The sequence below is a fragment of the Hibiscus syriacus genome, unplaced genomic scaffold (genome assembly GCF_006381635.1).
Source record: "Hibiscus syriacus cultivar Baekdansim isolate YM2019G1 unplaced genomic scaffold, ASM638163v2 tig00109972_pilon, whole genome shotgun sequence".
Taxonomy (NCBI): domain Eukaryota; kingdom Viridiplantae; phylum Streptophyta; class Magnoliopsida; order Malvales; family Malvaceae; genus Hibiscus; species Hibiscus syriacus.
Genome location: NW_024062543.1, coordinates 2,056,519 through 2,084,329, shown reverse-complemented (window position 1 = coordinate 2,084,329; position 27,811 = coordinate 2,056,519). Strand labels below are relative to the sequence as shown.

The 27,811-nt window shown below is 35.6% G+C and overlaps 2 protein-coding genes across 3 annotated transcripts; both read right to left on the bottom strand.

Annotated features, from left to right (window-relative positions):
- Positions 1 to 15,124: 15,124 nt before the first annotated feature.
- On the bottom strand, positions 15,125 to 16,181 carry LOC120211246 (probable calcium-binding protein CML25). The gene has a single exon (XM_039209838.1). The coding sequence runs from the start codon at positions 15,889 to 15,891 to the stop codon at positions 15,280 to 15,282; it is 612 nt and encodes a 203-aa protein (XP_039065769.1). The 5' UTR covers positions 15,892 to 16,181; the 3' UTR covers positions 15,125 to 15,279.
- Positions 16,182 to 17,089: 908 nt separating this feature from the next.
- LOC120211494 (protein VAC14 homolog) lies at positions 17,090 to 26,609 on the bottom strand. 2 transcript variants are annotated; one of them, XM_039210023.1, is made up of 20 exons: positions 26,311 to 26,609; positions 26,081 to 26,194; positions 25,908 to 25,973; positions 25,485 to 25,574; positions 25,275 to 25,394; positions 25,155 to 25,183; positions 24,896 to 25,038; positions 24,716 to 24,810; positions 24,389 to 24,475; positions 24,082 to 24,189; positions 23,882 to 23,973; positions 23,603 to 23,684; positions 20,665 to 20,730; positions 19,382 to 19,497; positions 19,088 to 19,208; positions 18,848 to 19,009; positions 18,608 to 18,736; positions 18,220 to 18,288; positions 17,660 to 17,959; positions 17,090 to 17,488 (listed from the first exon to the last, which is right to left on the bottom strand). In XM_039210023.1, exons 1-20 carry the CDS (start codon positions 26,398 to 26,400, stop codon positions 17,399 to 17,401), a joined length of 2,169 nt encoding a protein of 722 aa, XP_039065954.1. In that variant the 5' UTR covers positions 26,401 to 26,609; the 3' UTR covers positions 17,090 to 17,398. The 2 variants fall into 2 exon arrangements, with proteins under 2 accessions (XP_039065954.1, XP_039065955.1); XM_039210024.1 differs by lacking the exons at positions 17,090 to 17,488; positions 17,660 to 17,959; positions 18,220 to 18,288 and adding an exon at positions 17,985 to 18,219 and having other exon boundaries at positions 26,311 to 26,602.
- Between the last annotated feature and the right edge of the window lie 1,202 nt (positions 26,610 to 27,811).

The following is a 27,811-nucleotide window of genomic DNA, read 5'->3' as shown; positions in this document are numbered from 1 at the left end:
CCTTTCTGTCTTCACATCTTCTTTTCATCTCTTTGTTCTTTTGCTGAAGATTGGGCTTAAACCCTAGCCCAAAACGGTCTTTTTTCATCTTTATACTGATAGGAACTGAAATCCCTTGAAGATTCTTTCCTAGACCTCTCCCAGTTTTAGCTCCGATGCCTAAAGTTTGTTGTACCGTCATCTTGGTGCAATCAGACAGTCTGGGATATGGAATTTTGCTTCCTTCTGCAATAAAGGTTGCATTTACAAATTCAAGAGCTCGAAAAGAGCATTCAAGAGCCTCATCATTGGTGTCGATATATGGAACATCGCTTGTTACAGACGCAATGATTTCTTCTTTAGCACTGACGCATATTAGTTGTCCCTCAACAACAAATTTCAATTTCTGATGTAATGAAGAAGGAACGGCTCCTGCTGAATGAATCCATGGCCTCCCTAATAGACAATTATATGTGGGGTGGATGTCCATCACCACAAAGTCAATATTGTACACGACTGGGCCAATTAATAACGGTATTTCCATTTTCCCAAGCACTTCTTTTTGAGTACCATCAAATGCTCGTACCACATTCTGATAACTCTTCATGTGTGATTGATCCAGAGGCATTCTTTGAAGTGTAACTAGAGGCATCAAATTGAGAGCAGACCCATTGTCAATCAATACTCCTGGCAACACATGACCATGACAATGTGTCGTGATGTTCAAAGCTTTTACTGACCCCATTCCGCCTTCTGGTATTTCATCATCCGTGAATGTTATGTAATTGTCAGCGGCTATATGTCCTACAATTCTGTCAAGTTTATTGAGGGATATATCTTCGGGGATAAATGTCTGATTGAGGATTTTCATCAAAGCATTTCTATGTGCTTCTGAATTCATCAATAGATCAAGAATAGAAATTCTCGCTTGTTGTTTGTGTAGTTGTTCAACCACACTATACTCACTATGTTTTAGGAATTTCAAAAATTCTTGAGCTTGTTTTTCTGTCACAGGCTCATTGAATGCTGGAAGGGATTCATCTTCAAATACCTTCTGAGGTATTGCCACGGCTTTTCCTTTTGCTTTCACTTGTTCTGAAGCATTGGATGTTTCGGGAGAGTAACATCTCCCACTTCTCGTAAAGAAACCGACTTCGCTCACTGCTTCGGACGTTGATGTTGTACTCAGACTTTGTATTTTCTCTTCTGTTTTTTCTAGAGAAACATATCCTCCTACCATTGAAACATTGGTAGTATAATTCCAAGGTACCCTGCGGGTATCTTTGTATGGAAAAGGTAGAGGAGTGGTAATAACTACTTTTGGCCTTATTGGTGCAGGAATCACCGTGGATGATTTCACATTAATGATCACAGGATCATTTATTCTTTGATTTGGTTTAGAATCCTCTGATGAGCAAACATCATCTTCTTTTTTTCCGGGTTCTTCTTCAAAGAATTCTATTTCTCTGTTGTTCATCAATTTTTGCACCAAATCTCTAAACTCAGGACATAGTTGAATTTTATGCCCTTTCTCCTGATGATATTCACAATAATTCTTGCCTTCATTCTGCTTTGGCCTGAATTGTTGTGGAATTATACCGGCTAAAAAAAGTTGTTGGAATATCCAAACAAATGGAGATTTAATTTCAGAAATGTCAGTCTTTGCTTTCTTTCTGTCCTCTTCCTGAATTGCATTCACGTTTTTATCTCCATGATTTGGCAATGGATGACTTGATGCGGATGGTGTATTGAATTCCAACTTCCCAGTGTTGATCAAATTTTGAACCACCCTTTTGAATGCTAGACAGTTTTCAATAGAATGTCCTGTAATTCCTTCATGGTAAACACAGTGTGCCTTTGTATCATACCAAGGAGGGAATGGTGGTTGCATGGGAACCAAAGGATAGGGCCGTATAACATCTGCTTTTAACAGCGAATCATAGATCTCTGCATATGGTACTGGTAAAGGTGTAAAAGACAACCTTTCATTTTCCTTTCGAAATCCTCTGGACTCTGCTCGATTAGTGTTTGTTTCCTCTTTCTTAACCCTTGGCTGGGTTATTGTAACACTTTTCGATGAATCCTTGCTGTAAGAATTTGCATTGTTGACTTCATTCTCCTTTTTCCGGTACGTAGGTCTTTTGGAACTAGACCCATCATTTGATTCAATCTTGCCACTTTTCAAGACATTTTCAATTAATTCTCCAGAAATGACCAAATCTGCAAAATTTCTGGTTGCATTCCCCATTAGATGGTTTAAATAAGGAGCCTTCAATGTATGGACAAACATCACTGTGGCCTCTTTTTCTGACAAAGGTGGTTGAACTTGGGCTGCAGAGTCACGCCATCTCTGGGCATACTGTCTGAATGTTTCGTTATTCTTTTTCTCCAAATTCTGGAGAGTCCATCTATCAGGAACCATGTCTGTCACATGGCGATACTGCTCTAAAAATGCTTTAGCCAAATCTTTCCAGGATCTAATGTTGGCTTTGGTCAATTGAGTATACCATTTTAAAGCCGGTCCTGTCAAACTATCCTGAAAGCAGTGAATTAACAATTTCTCGTCCTTCACATATCCTGCCATTCTTCGACAAAACATAGTAATGTGGGATGAAGGGCATGTAGTACCATCATATTTATCAAATTCGGGAGCTTTGAACTTGATGGGAAGGATTAAGTCTGGAACCAAACTCAACTCACTAGCATCAAACCCATAGAACGATTCAGTTATTTCCACGGATTTCATTCGTTCTTCTAAGCTCTTGATCTGTCTGGTCAGTTCTTCATTTACTTTTTGTTTCTCATTCAGATCATTCAAATCCGGGATCAAATGATCAGTATTAAGATCCCCTATTTTCACATCTGATATAAGCGGAATTTTGCTTGAAGAGGCAGGATCCACTTGTTGATCTTCATGTGGTTTGGCTTCTTGTAATGCAGATGTACGAGCATTGATTTGTATAGGTATAGTACCAGAGTGATAAATTGTTTCTGGTGAAAAACCTAGAGGATATATGGGTTTTTGGTCGAAAGATACAGGATTTTCATGCATTTTTCCACTGATAGCCTGCCTTTTAAACATGTCCTCTATCTTCTTCATCATACTGTCTTGTGAATTTGCAATACTGGCTTCAATTTTTTCCAACTTCATTCTCATTTCTTCTTGTTCTTTATGATGCTGTTCCTCAATATGCTGTATTTTATCATCCATAATTCTCTTAGTAGCTTGTCTAGTACCGTAGTGATGTAGTATTTCTCTTTTGGCCAGAGTAACTGCGATTGAAAAATCTTTTAATATTATTTTTTCAAATTTTAATTAATGAATTTTAACTTAATAAATAAAATACATACATAGCGAAAATTATGAAATGAATGATGAATGTATGCAAAATGCATGTATGTAAAAACATTGATCCCAAAAAGTTAACTGTCATAGAACAACTTTCATCGGCATACAAAAGTTTCTTTATAATAGTTCATAACTACAGATACGACATAGCTTTCTTATTAAGCTCTATAATTTCTTTCATTAACCATGACACCTTCTTTCCGCACTTAGAAACTGGATCAACATGATGCTCAATTATTTTGGCTTCAACAGCTAGTTCCCCAACATATCTAGCAACTTCGCTCATTTGAACCATGGCCTCGAACACCATATTGCTTCTTTCTTCACTTCTTTCGACATAGAACTCAGTTGACTTTTGCCATTGTTCAGTTGTTCCTTCAAGAGTTTGCTCTAACTCAGTGATTCTGACTTGACAATTGTGCAGAATTTTTTCAAGATCTCTAATGCGTCTTCGCAGTGAAGCATTTTCCTCATTACTTTCTTTGAGATCATTAGGTCCTAGACGAACCTTTTCTTGAAACAATGATTCTTCAAGTTGCAAAATGTAAGCATTAAACTCTGAGTTTTTGTTTCTAGACTGATCCAGATCCTCTTCAAGTTTTGTTCGTGCTTCTTGCGTTCTTTGATTAAGCTTCTGGATTTGAACATCTTTGTTTCTGCATCTTTGCATCCAATTGCTAGCCACTTCTTGTTCTACCTCAAGTCTGGTGTTGAAATTTTTTCTTTCTAGCTCCCATTTTTCTTTTTCAACATTGGATTCTTCCATCTTTTGGTCTCTGACTTCAAGCTCAACAATCAACTGGTTCATTTCAGATTCAAATCCCTTGAACATGATATTTTTCTCACTTTCAAATTTAACAAAGATGTCATTCTTCATCTCTTCTAAATCTTTGGCTCGATCCCTTTCTCTTTGTATTTCATTCATGATCTCACGGTGTTCAGCCTTGTGTTTTATAATTCGCTCTCTTCTGTCGACCTCAAAATCTTCCATTTTTTACTTTCCTTTCTCAAGGCTTTTGAGTAGACGGCTATTCTTTCCTTTCAGATCTTCAACTCGTCTTTTCTCGATGTTCAATTCTCTGGTCATCTGTACCGTCGATTGGCTGGGTCCTGATGATTTTCGGGATTTATATAACTCCTGGTAATTTTTCTGTAAGGCTCTGTACTCATCTTCACCTTTTTCTTTATCTTTTCTCAACATTGTACATTGTGATGAATGAAAGTCAATGTCAACCCCTAACATAGCTTTATCTTGTCTCATTTGCTCTAACTCTTTCGACCAGCCATCTCTTTCTGCTTCAAACTCAGCTCTCAAGATTTCAATCTCTGATGGAACCACCTTAATGCGATCTTCCATAGAAATATCCTCATTTTGATCTGGTAGAGGAATATTTTCATTTTTTCTGACAGATCTCCAATCTTCATAATCAGGAGTTAGCATTTCTTTTGCTGCTTTAGCTCGGATACAAAAAGTTGTTTTCCAAGCTGTAACGGCTTCCATGATATTTCTTTTATAATTTTTGCTGTGGAATGCGAACTCAGATGACTGTAATCCAGCAGTGACAGGTACAAATTGACGACCTTCATACTGTCTTATAACCAGAAGTGGTGCATATCCAATTCCTCCCCATAATCCGAGCAGCATTATCCAGTTGTAATCACCACACCTGTAAAAGAATTCCCTTTGTATTTGCCACGGGGCTCGCCAAACAACGTCATTGCTTTGCAGATTTCGAAAGGCATTAATCCACATATCTTTCTTAATTTCTTTCGGCCATTCCTGCTCTAGAAATTCTTTTAATGGTGAGTAATCCGTATTGAAGCGTCGGTATGAAACCTTTTCCGTCCTCCAGAAATGACTACGAATCCAAACATATAACAACTGGGTACACCCTGAGAATCGTCCACCTCCTAACCTTCTGCAAGCATTTAACGATCTGAAGGTCTCTGCTAGGATGGCAGAAACAGGATTAATCTTCTTCGGTAGCTGTTCAAACAAGTCTACCACTGCAGCTTCAATATATCCCAATACTTTTGGGAAGATGACCATACCATATATACCCAGAGCAAATAGATCGAATCGTACTTTAATATCTGGATGGCTCTGAATAAGTTCTCTGATGTTGGTCCAAGCAATGCCTTCGCTTTCGCCTTTTTGTTTTGTACGGGATGCTACCCATTCTTCTCGTACCCCGGCAATCTTTGCTAATTTAACTCGAAAGGGTTGAGTTTTAATTGACTTTGAATATATTCGATTCTCCAAAGCACCTTCAAGATGTAACAAAGTTGTATATTCTTCAATAGTAGGGACCAAGTCCTCCTTATTGAAAGTGAAGCAATTGTACCCTGGATTCCAGAATTGAACTAGGGCTCTGAGTAATTCATCATCAACTTCAACATAGAGCAAATATGGGATGTCTCCGTAGATCTGATAAAACTGCAATTTTTTGTTTGAATCCCAACTTTCCCAAATGCTTCGCAAATCTTGCATATCATTTCTTTTTAGTGAAACTGAAGTATAACTGGCCAAGTCAGATACATAATCATCCTGCAGACTGTCTCCTTCTTGTCTTTGTAAATCCTCAGCCCACTGTCTTACTTCCGAGTTTAGAATTATTTAACTTGAACACTTTTTATCCATAGATGAAGGCTTTCCAATGAGACAATTAACACAAGGATCAATGTCTTTTATCCTGTATGATGCAATGCAAACAGAAAAATAAAGAACACACAAAAAGAAAATAAATTAGTTTACATAATAAAGAAATTTAATAATAACATTTACATAAATATTCTTTATTTAAACATGCTTTTCTGAATTTAAATAATTTAAATAAACATGTAATTTAAACAATAAATAAATTAACAGAAAAGACAGAATTCATTTCTCCTGTGTGTACACCTATTTTGGACAAAATTTCGGCATGACTTCGGATTGGAAGAGTTTCTAAGGTTTTTTATATGCAGGGTTTCAGATCTAGGAGTAAAGGTACTCGAATTGTCCTTGTTAGTGCCCCCTTGGGTTGCTAACCCTCAATCCTAGTCCATTACAGACTAAAGTGAATCGAGTTCAATTCGAGGGGATACATTTCTCTATGCCTGACACGGAGAATAAATTCTCACGAAGACATAGAGCATATGAACCCCGAAAGTTACTTGCTAGGTCTGACACGGAGAATAAATTCTCACGAAGACGTTGCTTTCACTCTCACTTAAAAGGGACAACTCAATTATAGAGCTTTATGTTATGCAATGCAAGTGTTGTGTGTGAGGAGAAATGTTCAAACTTTAGAAAAATAAATAATGAAATGAAATACTTGCAAAGAAAATAAAACATATAAATATTATAAAAATAATAAATAAATCAAAATTTTGAAAAAAAAAGAATTAAAAATTAAATATATAAATTTTTAATTTTTAACTAATAGAGACAATTTATAATTGATTTTTTAAAAGTTTGACCAGTCCCCAGCAGAGTCGCCAAGCTGTCGTAACCGGTTTTCGTCCGGGCACGAAATATTAAATTTGGCGGAGAAATTGATGTGAATAAATAATTTTGAAAATAATTTGAGAGTCGCCATCGACCTTTTGGATCAGGTAGGTCGAATACCTAAAAATTATTTTTTTTTCTAGAGTTTTAAGAAAACATCAAATAAAAAAAATGAACTGATCTGCGTTTTATAACCAAAAATTCGTTCTTTTTAGTAAAAAGGGATTCGTGGTCGGTTACGTTTAGGGAAGGATTAGCACCCCTACAACGCCCCAAATTGGTACTTTTTAATTATAAATTGTCTCTATTATTAAAAATTCAAAAAATATATTTAATTTTTAATTTTATTATTTCAAAATTATATAAAAATATTTATTTATTTAAAAATATCTGAAAAGAACTTCTAGGTATCTTAAGACAGCTCTTTTCTTTGATATTGATAAATATTAATTTAAATAATATTGTTTACTTTTTAATTTTAAAATATCAGAATAGGACATCCAGTTGTATTAAGACTGTCCTTTTCTTCGATATTAAAAATAAATATTTAAAAAATTACTATTTATTATATGTATGTTTATGAATATATAAAAATATTTAACAATATAATAAAATAAAAATACCACTAAAACAATATATTTTAAGCAGTAAAATGAAAACATATAAAATAAATAATTAAATTATAATAAAAATAAAACTAAATCTAATTCCTAATTAATTGAAATTATAGGGATTAAATATGTTATTTTCTGATTTAATAATTTAGTGACCAAAATAAAATTATCTAAAATTCGGATTTTATAATAAAATAAATTAAAAATATAAACTAGGGATTAAAAAATTATTTGTTAAAATTAAGGGATTAATTCTGTTATTTATCCTAAATATATTATTTTAATAAAAAGGACTAAAATAAATAAAATTAAAATTTCGAGATCAAATTAAAAGTATTATAAACTCGATTTAGTGACTAAAATGTAAAATTTACAAGTTGGGAGGACTACGGACGGGGTTTAACTATTTTGTAATTATGCGCATAGTCCTTCCCGAAACGACGTCGTTCGGGAAGGACTATAAGAGTCCAAACCGGCTGGCCCGAAGGGCCAGCCATTTCATTTCTTTTCTTCCTTCTCTCTCTCTTCTCTGAGAGAGAGAAATTTCTCTCGCTTCTCTCTAACACAGAGAGAAGCCCAGCCGGCCGGCAGCCGTTAGCCGGCGTTCATCCGCCGTCAACCACCGCCGCCGGCCACCGTCTTCGGTGGCCGGAAAAAAATTTTCTTTTATCTAAACGTAGATCGGACCGTCCTAATGACGGTTCCGATGTTTTTTTCCATTAAACGGCTCCCAATCGGAGCAAATCTAAAATAATACCTTCGGCTTTTCGAAGGTTTTGGTGAGATCCGGCGACGGTTGTGGTTCTCCGTTGACAGGGTAAGCTTCTTTCCTCTCTTTTCTTTTTTTTTCCCTTGCTGCGTTGATGTTGACTGAGATCGTTGGTATAGTTTATTTTTTTTCCTTTCTCTGTTTTTTTTTCTCTGTCTCTGTCTCTAGTTTCTGTCTCTGCTCTTTTTTTTTCAGGTTGGGGTGGTGGCTTTTATAGCCACCACCGGTGTGGCCGTCGGACCGGTCCGAAGATGGGGTCTCGGTGAGTCACCGGACTACCAGTGGTGACTCACCGAGTAGCCATGGCGTGGACGGCTGGTATTCTATCTTCTGGAGTCTTCGGTTGGGACGTGGCAGCGGCGGAGGCGGCGAGATAGCAACGGCGGCCGCGTGTCCCTAGGGTATCAGACCCTAGGGTTTCCATCTGGGACAATCTGGTCCGTTGGATCTTGCCAGATCCAACGGCTGTGAGCTGAGGCGGCTGGGTAAATTAGGGTTGGGAAACCCTAACTGGAAACCCAAATATTTAGGGTTTCTGGTTGGATTTAGACCAGTTCTGGTTGGTTTGTAACTGGGCCGGTCCAGTTGTAATTGGTCTGTAATTTATATATGTATTTAATATATTTAATAATAATAGTAATAATGATAATAATAATAATAATAATAATAATAATAATAATAATAATAATAATAATAATATTAATATTAATAATAATAATATGGATAAAAAATTAGTATCTTCAGATGGGACTTTAGCTTAATTTTGAAGATGTGGGTAATATGACATGTGTTTAGCTTGAAAATGGACAAATATGGTTTGCCTAATCTTTTGGCACATGCAAGTACCCCCCAATTATTTACCATTTTTATGCAAGCAAGTCACCTTCAGGTTTTATCATACATTAACCTAACCGTATTGAACATTGGCCCATAGGCCAAGTTTGGCACTTGCCTTATTTTACATTATTCCATGCTCTCTCAACCACTATTATAATAATAATAATAATAATAATAATAATGACAATTCGTTATTATTTTTTAATTAAATTAGGTGATTATATGTTTTAAATACTTTCAACCATTTGACAATGAATGCTCAATCACCTTGTTGCAGTTGTTGGTGTACGAACCCGTGATCTCTAAGAATAACAACTATTCCTTAATCGTTGATGTAATATTATTTATATTTAAATATAATTAATTAAATAATTCCAGTGATAAAACAAAATATTCTTATCATTAAAAGATTCTTGAACAGTTATGTCTCTGGGATGTGTGTATTGTTAATAACCTTAGATGATTATAAAGAATTATTTATTCAAAACTTTTTTAATCAATTCAAACCTATATATTTAAATATAAAATATTTTTTTAATGTGCATACCCTTTGCCCAACAAGCTTCCTTTTCCTCGGTATTCATGAAGAAATCATGCAAGTTTCAAGACTTATATATCACCCACGTATATATAAACCCTCCAATCTCCAAAACAAAATACAGGTAAACAAGGCCTTTGGCGTGAAGACACTCGCAATCCCACCCCCAAAAGAGGTTGCGAATTAGGTTTACAACACGACCGAGAAAGAGGAAAATATGGATCAAAACAAGATCATTAGCTGCATCTGCCATGGAAACATCGTCTTCAACAACCGAGCAGCTACAAGAGATGGAGATGGACACAGTAAAGGTGTTCCGGTCCATAGCCAAGTGATGAAGATAAAGAAAGAGTTCGAGAAGATCAAGCACCCATCGTTGCAGGAGGCGGATACGAGACGAGTGCTCCGGGAGATCACAAGGCAAAGGTCCCGCTCCCCTTTGGGCTTAGCCGAGAGACCCATTTCTGTCGGGAATTAACGGACCAAGGTTGAAGAAGAAGAAGAAAAGAAACACAAATGGTTTACTTTCATGTCGACGTACGGACAGGTTTTTTAGGATTAGTGTCTTCTGTCTTGTTTTGTTCTGTTCTGTGTTGAGTTTCTCTTCTCTCTGCTGTAGATATCTTGAAATATGATTATGGAGAAAACACACACTATCTCTTTCTTCTCTGTTTCTGTTTTCATCTGTTAATAATTTGTTCTTATCTGAATCAAACGTACTAACCAGCTGAGGTCCCTCTGTTCATGGATGACAGTTTGGTTTATTGCAATATCACCTCTGTTTTTTACACCCACAACAATGAATTGATCACCCATGTATGATACATATTCGACACGTGCATACCAATTTGAGAATCACTCAAGATATAATGACTTTTATTATTGTAAATATATTAAATTCATTATTCCAATTCTTCGACTTTTTGCAATTGCACTAATTAAATTACTTCAGTGGTTTAAGATATAGTTGTTATTTTAGAGATTATAGATTAAATAATTGATAATATTTAAAATAAATATTATCGCTTACAAACACACTAGATTAATAATTTCTTCTTTTACAATTATCTGCATATTACATATGTAATCGCGTGTTATCCTTTTAATACAAGACAAAACTTGGTTAAAAGGTAAACATATATCTATGTATCCTATCACATGTATGATGTTTCCATGTCTCACAATTTGATCGATTTGTGAGGTTGATGATGTTGACAGATTCAAAAATATTTTTGAGAGTCGGTACATATATGTTAATCACATAAAAATTTTAAACGGAGTGAATACAAATAAAATTTCATGATAGGTATCGTTAGTAAAATAAGTAATTAATCAAAGAAAACTCAAATTTCTGGATGGGCATAAAAATTTTCAGGATGAGCTCCATTAGTAAAATAGGTAACTAATCGAAGAAAATTTGGATTTCAGGCGCCCACTCTCACCAAACTGTGGCTCCGCCACTGATTGATGATCATCTTACTCAAATTTAAATTTTGATTCAATCTGATTTTATAAATTTAATTTTTATTCAAAATTCAATTTTAGAATTGAAGCAAAAAAATGTTTGTCTTCATCCATCCCATAAATAATAATTTAGTTATTACTTTTTATTTAAAGATAATCATTATAATCCCTCTTTTCGTATATTTTTTCCTATTATGTCTTTATTTTATCTAAGAAAAAAATGATATATATGTCGGGCGAAACTTTCTTAAACCCAAATTAGATTGGGTCATGGGTAGAGTGGTTAAATTTGAATTAGGTTCGGGTGACCAAAATCTAACCGAACACGACCCATGTTCATCCCTAGGTGTGAATAATGTAAATATCAAAGTTTTAAACTGAAAAATATAATTAAGGACGAGCATGGAATGGAACGAGTCAAATTTTTTTATTGATTTGATCTCGATTAAAAAATTGAAGGCTTCTACATGATCTTAATCCTTTTTGACGTTTGGTGATCCACCATTTCGAACTCATCTTGAATTTTGAGATAAAATTCATCAATGACTCGATTTAATCCAAATATTTATTTTTTATTCAACAAGATACGAAGATAGCTTAAATATAAAGAGAAAAACATTATAGTAATTATTTAGATCGAGTCGGACAACTTTTTACCTTAAATGTGGCTCAATTTCGATTCGTTCTAAACTCGAACTAAAAAGATCAATTTTATAATATCGAATCAAGTAAAAACCAGAGATATTTTGATCATCCCTATATATACATCATTGCTTTGAAGAAGGTAAAAAGTTAAAACACGGATGAAACACAACTGTAAAATAATGATATAAAAGGCAAAACGGATGCACCAAACATAACCACCGGGTAAGAAGAAGAAGAAGAATCCCGTGGACGACATTATTTGTTCAAAGACATCTCTTAACCATTTGGTATTAAACGTTTACGTTTCTTATTTTTCCGATACTCGAACCCGAAATCTCAAGAAATAACAAAAAATTTCTTTACCACTAAGATCGTTTGGTTTGTACGAAATTAAACTTTTTTTATTGACATCATCGAATTTTTAAAATCCTTATACTTTAATCGTGTCGTTAGTAACATCCAATGTGACATGCTCATAAGTTAACGAGGATTGAGCGGACATTATTTTTTTTAATAAATTAACACACTCTAATAAGATTATAACACATATTGTCTATCTTATTAGTGACAATAAAAGAAACATATGAATTGTAAGAGAAGAAAATTGAACCTAAATCCCTAGAGAAGAAATACATATAATATCTAATCATTACCACTTTAACGTTAAAGATAATGATCAAAATGAATATAATGATTAGGTATTAGGTCTTTCTTTCTCATATATCCAAGTTTGTTTTCCACCACTTATTATTTTTCTTCTTCTTCTCCCCCCACTCCCATAAAATTCGATAGTTCTACTATACGACAACCTTAATATATGATTAAGGAAAAGCCCTAATAGAAATGTTAATATTTTTTAACATTTTCGGTAAACTCTGCCTAAAACATTATTTTTTTTACAAGAAATGTTAATTTCGTTAACTAATTTCCGGTAGAAAAAATAATATTTTAGGTAGCATTTTATCGAAAATACTAAATATTTTAGGTAGCGTCCAATATTAATATTTTCAGTAAAAAAATAATGTTTTAGATAGCGCTTTACCAGAAATGTTAAAAAAATATTAATATTTCCGGTAACTCTTTTTCTTAGTCGTATATTAAGGCTGTCGTACCTGAGACATCCCATAAAATTATAACACGTATTATTAGCTTGTCAGCACTAACCGCAATGATCAAAGTGTAAGTGCTCGAGAAATTGTGACTTCAGTGAAATTTCTTTAATTTACGTGACTAAATTATAAATACTCTAGAAGTTCAAAAGCTATCGGTATAATTTACCCTTTTTCTATTTTTTAACTCATATTTTTAAGGTAAATTACAGGAATCATCACTGATTTTTGAGTAAATTTTCATTTTCCCTACTAAAGTTTTAAAAGTAACAAATTGATAATTAATGTTATCAATATATAACAAATCGGTCACATGTAGTTAAAAGTCATTATTACAGTAATAGAATGTTGACGTGGCACGTTAAACCAACTGACTCAACACGCTATTGACCGTTTCACTACTCTTCTTCTTTTTCTTCTAACCGAGTCCCTTTAAAGACAACAATCAATCTATTCTAAGCAATATTAACAAAATATGATCCAACTCTCCAAATCACAACACACCTAACCAAGCTTTTGTATGTGGAAACTCCACAACATCCTCCTCCTCATCGTCGTCGTCATCACTTCGCTTTCTCTTAAGCTGTGAAAAAGTAGATGGCGGCACTTGAACATTCTCATCATCTTCAACTTCTTCCTCATCTCCATCGTTTCTTCTTCTTCATTACCTGGGTCCATATCACTTCCTTCAGTATCATTTTCTTCTGCTTGCACAACTGGTTGAACCAAGTAACCTTCACCATAGTCATCATTCTGTCATTCCAATCAACAAAGTTTAGTTTTAAAACAATGAGATTAATTTAAAACATAAGAAAATTCACTAAATAGAAGCCAACATATAATTGCAATTAGCCAAACTGAAAAAGAAAGCCAGAGGACATTAAAAACTAAAGTTACACCATGCAACAATATCTTAGCCTAACTCTCAATAATTTATAAATAATTATAATTAGCTGATCCTATTCCCATATGTAATGGGATAAGGGGGAGGTAGGGTAGTAGATTGCCCCCAACGCCAGGTTGAGAGCAGCTTCCGTGGAAGACCTCCGTTATGAATGAGATGTTAATAATTACAACAATACCAAAAAAATCAAGAATTATACTACTGCAATAGCATAAATTTATGCTTGAATGTCCGTATGTTTTTTTAATGAAAGATAATAAGTTTCTTTAAATATTTTTTAACAAAAAGCTTCTCAATCAATAGTGGAAAATGGAAGAATAGAAAAGCAAAAGAATTAAGATGAACATGAAATTATCAACTAAAAGGATCCAAAATTATCAATAGAAGAAGAAAAAGAGTCAAATGATCAGTCAACCATGTTGAGTCAGTTGGTTTAACGCGCCACTTCAGCATTTTGATACTACAGTAACGGCTGCTAACGGTGAGTGATCGATTTGTTATAAATCAATAATTTTAGTGACCAATTTGTTACTTTTAAAACTTCAGTGGGGAAAACAAAAACTTATTCAAATATTAGTGACTATTCATGTAGTTTACCTATTTTTTTAACCCTTGTTGCTAATAATTGAGACGTAAAGGCTCACTTTGTACGATCTCCCTTTCAAGAACGACCACTGTGGGGGCAGTTAGGCATTTCATCAAACACTCGTTGACATGAGCTTCACCATTGTAAGCAATCGGGCATTTAATTGAACCGATGGCTCACATATTAGAAACAAATCATTGGGGTCTCGATGTGGCTTCCATCTGGACGAGACTACCCATACTGAAATTACAGTCTACTTCAAATTCAACTGCATAGTTTGATCGAATTTACAATATATATATATACATACACCCACAATTTCTGGGCAAAATGAAAGTGACCATGTTATCAAATCTCAATTTGGATCTTACCAAACCAATAATGCAGCAAAGATACCGACTTGCATTAGATTGGATCTATGATGTGCTCGATTAGTACCCCTCTTCATTGGTGGTGAGGGGTTCAAGTATCGAAAAGATCTGATCACGATGATCAAATGTTCAAGATAAAAACATATGGTAAAAGGGTACGTGAAGTTTTTGTACCCTTGAAAAAAAAATTAATGTAATCATCGTACTATTTTTTTCCTGAAGGTGGGACTCCAACTAAAAAAAAACCAATATGATCATTTGACCAACATTTTATGTCTTTGGTGAATATTAGTGTAAGTCTTTTACCATTAGTATGCTCAAAATCAATCATAATTTTTTACAAAAACTATATTCGATTCTTTTTTTTCACCTTCGACAACTAACCATTCAATCATAAATCTTACAATTTGCATAATATATATATATATATATATCAACACATAATTTTACGTATTATAATCATATTTAAAACGCGATAGCATTAAATTACATAGAAAGAGTTCAAAATATACACAATTTCCATAAGATTATCCATTTAAGTAAATTTAAAAGAAAGAAAGAAATCTGCTGCTGCAGACCAATTAAGCAGTACCAGTGGAAGAGGAAAAACAATGATGGATAGATTTAGACAACAGCATTTCTCTCATTAGTTTGAATGGAACCAAAAGTGGCCCCGGCCATCATCATTACCTTAAACTCCTCGAAATCAATCATCCCATTCCCATCATGGTCCACCCCGCTTATCATCTTCCTGCACTCGGCGATCGAGCATTCGTCGCCGAGGCTTTGAAGCACCTCGTGAAGTTCCTCAGCCGAAATCGAACCGTCCCCGTCGATATCGTAGACCGAGAATGCGTCCTTCAGGTTCTCCAGAACCTCTTCGTAGTCGATCCCTTTGGTGTTCAGCTCGATGAACTCGTGGAAATCGATGAACCCATCGCCGTCGACGTCCAATTCCTTGATCATGTTCTCGAGTTCCTCGTCGGAGGGACGCTGCCCGAGTGATTTCAAGATGGAACCGAGCTCCGACGCCGAGATCTTGCCGTCTCCGTTGGCGTCGAACTTCTTGAACACTTCCTCGATTTCTTGGAGTTGGGCCTCGGTGAAGTTTCCTAAAGGAGGTCGGATCGGGGTTTGAACTAACAACGATTCCCTCGACGGAGCATCGGGTGGTGAAGCGGTTGAATTCGTGGGACGCCGCTTCTTTTTCCGATTGAAAATCGATCCAAATCCCATTAGATTGTAATCAAAACACTGAAGATCGATGAAATAATTGCAATAAAAATAGGGGAACTGAATCGTGAATGGAATTAGTAGATGAAAGGAAAATTGGGATTTTTGTTCTTTCAACAAATAATGACTGATTATTTGGCATATATAGAGGGAATGAGTAATAGAGGCAGTTTAAGCGGCGATTTACATTGCAAAATTTGTGGAGAAATAACAACTTGGAACCGTGTTGTTGGGCAGTTGAATACTATAATTTCCTGTTTTTTCGTTAATTTTACTTTTCTTTTCCTCTCCTTTTTTAATACTCAAATTATTAAGGAAATAACATTTTGGTATAATAACAAAAGAACTCTTTAACATTTGACATATTTTTCAATTAAGACCTTTTAACTTTTAAAAAAAATAAAGATTTTTTCGTAAAAACGAGTTTTGTTTGAAGAAAATGGAACATTAAAATTGAGATCGACAAAAAAAAATTAGAGGCTCAATTGAAAATAACTCAAGTATTAAGGGTTCTTTTATTATTATACCTTTTGTATTTACTTAGAAATTTTAAATTTACTGGATTAAGAGAGTATCGCGTATTTCCTTATATAAAAAAAGAGATTTTCGCCTATTTAATTTCTATTAATAATTAATTTCTATTTAATGAATCTATTAGATAATCTTTCATGATACAATTTGAATTATTAAGAAAAATGTGATATTACGTATTCTTACGGAACTTTTTATATCAATGATTACAACAGTTATAATTATAGGAAACAACTACAACAATAATAATTATTATAAGAGAATAATTAGATTGATAATTGAAATATATATATATATATATATATATATATATATATATATATAAATGTAATGGGATAAGGGGGAATTAATATAATAGGCTACTCCCAACACCAGATTAAGAGTAACTTCCGTAGAAGACATTCGAATTATGAAATACCTTCCGTGAGACTCGAACCCACGACCTTAAGATTAAAAATCTTACGCTCTACCAACTGAACTGGATAGTCATCTCATATATATATATATATATTAAAGCTTAAAAATTTATTAATTGATTTCTGTGTTTGAAGGGAGCGTTGTTCTTCGTTTAAATTGCAGAATGTTCCAATGTTTTTTGACATATACCAATCGTATCGGTATAGAGATTGGTATTAGACACCAAGGGAAAAAAGAAAAAAAACTGCACTTCTCCCTCTAATCCATGTGGATTTCAATAAAAAAAATAACAGAACCACATGAGTATATCTTGTTTACGATGGGGGGGGGGGGGGGGAATAGAATAGCCTGAAAAGCCTCTCCAAGCTTACATCCAGAACCCAATTTTGCACCATCCCAACTTCCATCATGAGTGTTTTTAACGGAAGCAAACTACCATGATATACAATTTTACATGCTATACTTGGTATCACCCCTCTGGCTCTACCATCTCGAGATCATACTACAAAATGACCCGGAACTATTCATAGGCCACAAGAAGCGCCGGTGAATAAATCGGCAACTACCCCGGACCTCGTCTAGATGATGCTGAAGACGGAATGTTTGGGGCTGATGTTGAGGGTCGCTGGGATTCTTTTGCCTCTGGCCCTTCCTGCGTAGAGAAGGGGAGAGATGACAAACTGATTCTCATATAGGAAAGCCATAAAAGACGGTGCAGACAGAGAGATGTACATCATGAAGAAAGTTTGAAGTCAACTCTTCAAACTGAAAACCTGTACTTAACATACAATCATGTGTACTAACTTACGAGCAGCTCACACACCTTCGATAAAGAAGTGGAAATTTTTCGTGCTTTTGCTTGTGCCTGTGATTTTTCAAGCATGCGGTGTTGTTGCTGCATTTGCTGAAACTGTTGCAGCCTTGAAGCAAAGTTAATTCCATCATGCAAATTCCGATTATCTTGGGTTATATCACCATCCTCTGTGATTTGCGATCCACTGTAATGTAGAATTTGGTTGTATGAGTTGTCTGATGATGATGCTCTTTTGAGTTGATCACCATCGAAGGAATACAAAGGCACAGCTTTCAAACGAGTCCGCAAGATCTTGAATGCAGCACTTTGCTGTAGTTAAATCAAAGGGTCAATACAATTAAACAATGAAAATCTAGCACACAATGTGCGCACGCGAGAGGGTCAGTTTGTGACAGTCTCTCAAGAAACTCACTACAGATGTCCCCTTAAAACCAATCAACCATATCCCTATACCGAAGCTGGAGTAGAAGAAAATGTTTGACCTGTTTGACGAGTCAAGTTGTTTGCAATGACATCCATTTTTTAGGCTTGGGAAGGGGTGCCAAGAAAAGAAAGTAGCACAGACATACCTGTGGAAGCAACATCAAAAGACCATATAACGCTTTCAGCAACCATGTATACCTTCCTGGTTCAAGAAGCTGGCAATAAAAAGAAAGGATCAGCTAAATTTAAAAGACGAACACCCAAAGTAGGGGGAAATTACTTATAATAAAAGTACAAATGCAACTACAACTAATGAATTCACTAAATCTAATATATTTTGGCATGGTAAAATAAGCAGCAAGTGGCAAAAAATCTCAGTGCATAAGATATGTGGCAATGGGGAAGGGGGGAGTTCTAAGTAGAAAAATAATCAAAAATAAAGAGAACACATGCAATATTACAATTCCTACAATTCAAGCATATTAAAGATATTAAAAGGACAAGTGGTGCCCCGGTTGGCATTTATCAAGTCACCTGCAATCTAAGATAAGTGAAGACGGGAGTTTCCAGCAAGCGAATCAATTTATCAAGCTGAACCAAGAATTTGGCATTAATATCTTCCTCAACCAAGGACTGAATCACGGAACTTGCATGCTGGTATGTCTATCAAGCGAATAAACTAGATTAACAACAATGAAAGCAGACGGTCTAACCGCAACCAGTCACATGAAAATAAAGGGATTGGATAGCCATTAAAGGAGTTTAGTTTCTTACCTGTGCTAACAAACAAAGACTTAAGATCGCCATGGGTGAATGGCACCATGAAGCATACAAAGAAACAAATAAATCTTTTCCAGCAGCATTACTAAGCGACTGTTTTAAAAGTTCACGTAGCTTGGATAGCTCAGAAGAAGTGAGTAGAATCAAATTCAAAGCCTGGAACACAAAGGAAAAAAAAGATATTTCAACAGAAGAGCATTATTGCATTAGTTGAATCCCTAAATACAAGACAACCTGAACCATGATGCAGGCAAAATCCAGGTTCGCTTCTCCCTCTAAAATGGTGGATAGCTCACGATAGACACGTTCAGCATCCAATAGAACACAAAGTCTACGGATTATCAAAGCACCACGCCTAAGAAAGGAGAATGATTTGAAAAAGAAAGAAATGAGACACGTGTACAAAATTAGAAGACAAGTTGGTCACATAGCCTGCATGAGGACCCAACTCAACAGAAAAAAAAAAATCAAAATTTATAACAAATTTCATTTAGAAATAAACAGAGTACTTGAGGGACCTAGAATTACCTCTCCAGCAGAGAATGATCAACTCGAAAATTATGCACCAGAAAAACAACAAGCTGGCGGAAATTTAGGGGATCTTGTGCTATGCAAGCATGAATATCAAGAACCAGGAGCACAACCTGATGGCAACATCAAAATTGCATAATAAGTTAGCATATATGATAACTCTCCAAAAGCAAGATTATTTTCACCTATTAGCTTGTTCTTAGGTAAATCTAAACTATTTTAGTTGATTTTGCCCATTTTCTGTGATAGTGTTTATATTTCATTTTTAAAGTCATTGTTCATACTATTTTGTTAGATTTTGAATTAATTTCGTATTAGTATATAAAAATTTCTAATCCAAGCCTACGTTGTAGGTAGAAGGGCCTTGGAATGAATTAAATTGGAGAGCAAAAGGCACAATGGTGCCATGGAGGATTTAAGCAGGAGAACAGTTAATTTTGCAGTTTTTAAGCAAGGCAACATTTTCATCGAATTAGGGGGTTAGCTGATTTACAGAAATTAGAAATGGATTGTCTCCAATTTTAGTACTGGGAGATAAGATTCACTAAGATGCATGCGGAAGTGGGTCCTAGGAAGGGAGCTCGATTAGAATTTGTGTCCAGTTATCCTAGGAGGGTCAGATTAGGATGTGAGACAATCTGCAACCTCTAGTGGGAAGTCTAGGTTATTGAGAGAAATCCTAGGATCCTTATAATTTGAGAGCTATCAATGAGTTTGTCCAACAAAAAGATTATCCAAGTTAATTATGATATAAATCCAAGTCACTAATCCACCATACTTCCATTCTAGTTTCCGAGTTAAGTCTACAATTCAATTTAGTTAATTGTTTAGATAATTGTGGAAATTAGTTTCATTCATTTTTTGTAATCTGCTTTCATGTGAACTTATAAGGAGGTCAACCAACTTTGGCAACTGAAGCTTTAATTAGTCAATTAGTCTCGTTTTTAGGAAGTATAAATTGTAGAAATTTAATCTTCCTATGGGTTTGATCCTCAAAATACTACTGTTTACAAAGACATGGGGAGTACGAGAATCTCTAGCAAAGGCAAAACTCCTTTTTGGTTCTTGAAGAGACTATAAGGATAAGGCCAACTGAGTTAGCTAGGGCCTAGGAAGTTTCAATCACAGTTTCATCTAGGAAACAACATTACATATAGAGGGCACATCCTGTTGTAATTATAGTAATACAAATATACAAAACAAGAATAGAGAAAAAATAAAATAAAATCTCTTAATGTAATCGTCAAATATGAGACACACAAGCACAAGCAGAAATATACCTCATCAGAAGAGTCGGATAGAGCTTTCAAAAGGGTGTCAAATATGTCATTTAGAAAGCACAAGACCTGATTCAATTGAAAAAAAATTAAAATCATGCATATTTGAGGAACACAAGAATTAGAAGCTGCAAATAAATACAACATGCAAATTACAAATTTTACATGAGGTCATACGCTTTTTTTCCGATTTACGTTGAAACTATCATGCTAGGCAATGCGGTACGTTCAATACATGGAAAGATTCCAGGTATGCAGCATCAGACATCTACAAAAAGTGCTAACAATAGTCCAAAGAAAGGTCAATTAAGACTTCCATTGAGACGAAGATGTTATGCATATCATGTACCAAAAGGAGTCAAAAGCTTTGACTTTGGCAGCCATCAATATCTAATTGTGGATAGGGATGGTAACGGGCCGGGTATTGGTCCTCCCGTCCCCGTCCCCGTTTAAAAAACCGGTACCCGTCCCCGTTTAAAAAACCGCGGGGATTTAAACGGGGATCCCCGTCAGGTAATCGGGGAAAACTGCGGGGAAACGGGTATCCCGTTTAGCATAAATGGTTATTTAAAAGAGTATTGGGCCGGGTATTGGGTCGGGTATTGGGCCGAGAATCGGGCCGGGTATATATATATATATTTAAATTAAATATATAAATATATATTTTTTATTTAAATTAAATTTATTAATATTATATATATATATATAAATAATTATTTTTAATATTTATCGGGTCGGGTATCGGGGCGGGTAATCGGGTAATCAGGGCGGGGATTACCAAACCCGTCCCCGTCCCCGTCCCCGTTTAAAATAAATGGGTTTTCCCCGTCCCCGTCCCCGTTTATCATCCCCGAACCCGACCCGTTTAATTCGGTTTTCGGTTTTTCCCGTCGGGTTCGGGTTTTTTTGCCATCCCTAATTGTGGACCATTATAGAGTCAAGTTGGGTGGAAAAAAATTTCTATTCAAGCGACGATTTTGGAGAAAGTCTTAGAAATAATATGCAATTAAGAGTCGGTAATGGAGAGTCTGTTTTGTTTTGGCATGACATTTGGTTGGATTCGATTCCATTAAAAGATCGGTTTCCGAGGTTATTCGCTCTCTCGGTTAACAAAGGGAGCAGAGTTTCTGATTTCAGGAAAAATACTTCGTCGGGATGGTTTTGGGACTTACAAATGAGAAGGAACCTTGCCGATTGGGAGTTGGACCAATGGTTCGTGCTTAAAACGATGCTGAGTAAATTTTTATTGTCGCCTTCGGCAGAGGACTGCTGGGTTTGGACAGGGAATGGGGAGGGCTGTTTTTCAGCCAAGTCATGTATTAGGAAATTTTTTGAGATGTCGGTTGCTAATCCTATTTGGGTCAGACACGTTTGATTAGGGGTAGCCCCGCCTCGAGTGGAAACTTTCGTCTGGCAGGTCGTTCATCAAAGATTAGCGGTTAAAGAGGAGTTGTTGAAGCGTGGAGTCGCAGGGATCGTGGATCCACTTTGTCCGTTGTGTGGCAGGTTTTCGGAGTCTGTTTCTCATTTCTTTGTGCATTGTGTTGTGGTTTGGCGCTTATGGTCTAGATTTTTTCACTTTTGGAACGTTTCCTTTGTTGTTCCGGAGAGTCCGGCTGCTTTGATCTCTGTTTAGGCAGATCTAGTTCCACGCTCGACTGTTTGGACTTTCATTCTAGGAGCGGTAATGTGGTCGGTTTGGTAGGGTAGGAATGAGATTATTTTTGAGAAAGGAAAATTGAACTCAACAGTGTTATTTTTTCTTGTTAGATATAGGATTGAAGCATGGTTTGTAGATAGATTTCTGGACTTGGTAATTCCTTTTGACTCTTTAGCAGGCAAACCAAAAGTAGCAGATTCTGCTGTGAGTTCTAAGGTCAGTTCTTCCTTGGCGCGCTGGGTTCCTCCTCCTTCGGGCTTCTTCAAAGTCAATGTGGACGGTGCTATGGTTAAGGGGTGGTCAAGAGGAGGTATTGGTGGTTTGCTCAAGAACAGTGATGGTGTGCTGCTGCGTTCATTCTCAGAGAGTGTTGGTCCCGGGCCTCCTATCCTTGTTGAATTATTGTCTATTAAAAGGGGTCTGTTTTTATTTGTGGAGTCCGGTTTTGATTCAAGGGGGAGGCTTATTCTAGAATCGGATTGTTCTACTGCTTTGGAGTGGATCAAAAATCCGGGTTGCTGCACTTCGTTGTTCAAGTCATTGGTGAAAGATATTGCTGATTTAGTGGTAGAACAGGATGTTATCGTTTGACATATTTTGAGATCCGCCAATTGGGAGGCGGATGGGTTGGCTAAAGTAGGAATTGAGTGATTCCTGGGTTTTCGGGTCTGGGTGATTATGTTAGGTTCTGGGTGTTATGCTGGTTGTTTAAGTGTGGGTTTGTATGTTTTGGTCAGTTTTGGGTTGAGGTGTATTCTGGCTGTTGTTGTTTGTATTGTACTGGTACTGTACTTAGTATTATATCCATACAAATTTGTGGCACCCTGTTCCTCCTTCCAATGTCCGTTAAGCTACTTCTGTAGTTTGAAGGTTATGAAGGGGTTTTTTAACGAGGCCTCCTATTTTTATCAAAAAGGTTGTATTAATGAAGAAAAGGCTAGTGGAACTTTAATTCAAATCTTTTACTTAGCGTCTACCTGTATTTTAACAGCCACCATCTTCAGTGAATTCTACTAGAACTACAAACATGCATAAAGTGATAGACACTCCTTGTTCAAAAGGAAGACAAAATAGAAAGTAACAACAACATGAAAAGAAGACACCTTCAATGTGTAATTTTAAGAAATTTGAGATTTATTGCAAGGAATTTAAATGCTTAAACAGTAATACAAACTTGGAATTCAAAGAAGTGTTTGACAAGTAAGATCACTGACAAAACAAAGTATGAGAAAACACACATAGCCAGATGTAATAAAAAATAACAAATAACTGCTTCCTCACCTCAGCACGATGTCTGTCTAAAAGGGTTGATATCCAGTGCAATGCTTCAATTCTAGTGGCTTCCCACTCACTATCCAGTTGCCTGATCAGTCAAAGAAAATAGTAATTACTAGAAAACCACTGCACAGTGAAGTTATTTGAAGAGTAAAATAAAACAAAGACACCATTTTGAGCACTTTACAGTCTTCAAAATACAGAAGGGGCATATATGCTGATGGAAGTGCAGATTACTAGTAACATTTCAAAACAAGCATTTTCCCAAAGTAATAAAAACTATACCTCCTTGCAATGGAGAGAACAGCCCCAACATCAAAACCCTCTGCTGGATCAGCCTTGATTGAACGAAGTTCCTCATTGGTTTCACGAGCAACCTAATATAAAAATATTAAAATAAACACATAAAGGAAAGAACTCAAATGAGTTTCTAAAAGACATTGCAAAACGTTAATCAATAGTCATTAGGCATGCTATAAATTTACCACTCTAATTTTCTCTTCTTTATCAGATATGCAGGGTAGAATGGCTCCCAGTATGGCAGCATAGTAAGGAACAAGCTGGTCTCCACCAAGTTTTACAAACTCGTTTATCTGTCCGAAGAAAAAATTAAAATTATATGATGTGATGTGAAGGTAATGGAACAATTGATCTTAGAATAGCAAGGTAAAAAAATAGTATGAACAAATAAGTTGATAAGCGGAAGAAAGAATCAATTATCAAGTTGATTTTCCTCTTTTCTCATATAAAAATGTTCCCATCTATGGCAGCATAGAGTCAAATGCTACTAACCCAAGTGATAGCTGTTAACCGAGTGAATTCATCAGGAGAAGATGCCCTTTGCACCAGTATTTCAGTCATGCGACCATAATCTACAGACTTCAAGAGTAGCACTGTTTGAGTCAGAAAATTACAAATGAACAAAACATTTCTTTTTATGAGAAATCTTCGTAATGATATATAATATGTCCTAGCCCGTTTGAGTAAAAAGTTGATGTAATCAATCATGTTATTCCCATAAAAAAACTGTAAAACAGAAAATCTCAGCGTAAGAAACTTCAAGACGTGTGGCCATGAAGATAATCCAACAGTCAAAGAACATGTTAGTAGAAATCTTACTGGGGAGTTTTTAATCTCTTGGAGGAACTCTGAAAGTGCCGAATCAGCTTGTTGCCGTATTTCACGACTAGAATCACTTAACATATTGAACAAACCTGAAAGTTGTCAAGAACTAATTAATTAAAACAACTTCTCCAAGGGAAGTAGTACAGTGGTTTGAAAGACACGAGATTTTATTACCATCAAGAAAATCAGGGAGGAAACCCAACATGTCAATATCTGGGACACTATCCAGTACAGTTATCCATCCAACCAAAAACTGGCGGACATAAGGATTCAGGACATTCATACGCTCTCTTAGTAAAGGTATAAATTCTTCAATACTGAAAGCAAAGCAATCATACACATGATATTATAAAGATATAACCCAGAAAGTTGAAATGAGACCTCTAGATAAAACAAGATTTGTGAGGTAAATTTGGAAGGGAACACAGCATACCTAAACTGGTCGCTTTCAGTAACAATGTCCTGTTTCACATAGAAAAAATAGTAGGGCAATAAATTCCCATATTTCCACATAAGTAGATGCCAACATTTAGATGAGAGAGCAATTATTAACCTTGACAAGCCTATCTAAAAGGTGAGCAGCACTCTGTACATTGGGATCAGAATCAGCAGATAGCTTGCATAATGCATCAAATATCTGATTAAAGAATATGATAAAATCGCCTCGGACAACCTGTACAGAAGAAGACGGCATATCCTGTCCACTATTAGTAAAGAAAAAATGAAATTACGAGAAAACATAGCTAAACCAATCTTCTTTCACCTTTGCAATGTTATATAGTGCTTCACATGCATAATATCGCACTCTGCTATCTTGGTCAGATAAAGAATTAAGCACGGGCGGCACAATTTGCTGGCAGATTGCATCAAGAGCAAATTAATCACTAAATTTATTAAGTGATAATGAAAAACCCCGTAGCTCAATTCAGGTTATAACTAATAATTGTTTTCGTATTAACAAACAAACAGTTTAAAGGCGTACTAGCAAACAACCCTAAAAACATTACAATCATAGGGAATAAGTCCTTGAGCCTTGAGAGGTAATCTTTTTCTTTTCTTTTTTTGAAAGACTTGAGAGTTAATTCTTGTTCCTCGAATAACAATACCATGGTAAACATTCTTCTACATGTTTCCAAAAGATTTAAACATGCTAACAGACAGCTACTAAAGGCAAACTAGTGCTTACCTCAAGATGTTGGGCAGCTTCGGAACTCAAGGCAACAGTGGCAGCAGCTAAACCAATCAGTCCTCCCTACATAAACACAACACCGAAATTTAACAAGACTAAGCAAAAAAAAAAGGATGGAAAAAGTCCCCAAAAAAATTAAAAATTCACAAGACCACTCATCGTCCACCAACCTTACGGTGATTGGATTGTGAAGAGTAGGTAAATTCCTTGGCCAACAAATTGATCACCGCCGATACCTTATCATGATCTCCCGTCGACGCCAGCTGTTTCACGATTCCTTCAATCTACAAAGTCGTCATAACGAAAAGGTTAAGCAACTCAATCATTGCAAGAAAAACAATAAAACAAAGACTTAGAAATTGAATTCTACTGAAATGCAACAAGAAAAAGGAAAGAAAACCTCAAGAGCAGAATTCTTGCGCTTCTCGTACAGCTTGTCTGAAAGATTACGGAGAACTGACGCGGGAATCACGGAGATCGCGTCGGCCATAGCAGAAAATTAAAGAAAGAAGGGAAAAATCTTTCGGTAAAATCAAATCCGTTTCCTAATATTTTCGAATTCGAATCTGAACATAGCTTTCTTGAATTTCCTCCTTTTTTTCTCTTCTTTCGATCCTTTAGGGTTTCCTGTTTTTCTATTTGGATCGATAAATGGAAATTGGGGGGAAATTTAGATCTGGAGAAATTTTGCAGCAACGAAGCTATACTCCTATTTTGAGGAAAACGAATGAGATCGGATTTTTCAAATACCTTTCTTCTGAATTATATTATTTTTAACATTTGATTTTAAAAAATAATTAATCAATTTGTGATTGTGTAGTTTTTGGTTTAGAACTTTAGATAAAAGGATAACGGGGGTCGAAACTGACGTGGTTAACGTGAAATGACCAAATTACTCTTTCAGTCTTTGGTATGACGCTTTTACTGTTTACAATCCAAGCGTCTCATAGTTTGATGAGGTGTGGGCAAAAGGGTAAAACTGAAATTCTATAATGATAAGAAAAAGTGGTACTTTTTCCACTAATTCTTACCCGTGATACTGGTGTTTTAGATTAGATTAAATCCGCTTTGTCTTAATTGGTGGATTATTCCATTTTAACGTTTTCCAAGTGGATTTAATAAAGATAAAATAACTTCAGCTATCGAAAATGGTATAATATACGATTTTAATCAATTTTTTTTATTTACGAAAATGACTAACAAATTCGCAACGCGAACTTCAATTGCTCAACACATGTTCCAAAATCGCAATGCGATTTTCCAAATTCGCAACGGGAATATGTAAATCGAAACGCGAATATGTAAATCGAAACGCGATTTTCAAATCCGCAACGCTAATTACCGATATATGTAAACAGTATTATCGCAACGCGATTTTCAAATTCGCAACGTTAATTACATGTATAGGTAAACACAACTATCGCAACGCGAATTTCGCAAATCGAATTCGCCAATTTCGCAACTTAATTACCGACATAGGTAAACACAGTAGAAAACATCCGAAAAAAAATCTCGCCTCTTAAAGAAAAAATCATTTTAACAGTTCATTTGTTTGGTTAAAGTTAAACGAACAAACGAACGAACGAATATGAACATACTCTCGTTCGTGTTTGTTCAATTCATTTACCAAATTCGTAACTCAGTTTTCAATTTGTCGAATTCGGATTTTTTTTACCGGATTTTTTCTACCGTTTTACCTATATCGGTAATTGAGTTGCGAAATTAACGAATTCAATTTGTGAAAATAACGTTGCGAATTTGAAAATCGTGTTGCGATAGTAGTGTTTACTTAGGTCGGTAATTAGCGTTGCGATTTTTCTATTCGTGTTACGATTTTAGAACATGTGTTGCGGAATTAGAGTTCGCGTTGCGAATTTGTTGGTAATTTTCGTAAATCCAAA

Excerpts from the sequence above, each read along its gene's own strand:
- LOC120211246 (XM_039209838.1), bottom strand. The coding sequence starts at position 15,891 with ATGGGATTTGGATCGATTTTCAATCGGAAAAAGAAGCGGCGTCCCACG.
- LOC120211494 (XM_039210023.1), bottom strand. The coding sequence starts at position 26,400 with ATGGCCGACGCGATCTCCGTGATTCCCGCGTCAGTTCTCCGTAATCTT. Across the intron at positions 25,184-25,274 it reads TTTTAGATAGGCTTGTCAAG|GACATTGTTACTGAAAGCGA; the intron begins GTTAATAATTGC and ends TATGTGAAACAG. Across the intron at positions 23,974-24,081 it reads AAGAAGAGAAAATTAGAGTG|GTTGCTCGTGAAACCAATGA; the intron begins GTAAATTTATAG and ends TTTTTATATTAG.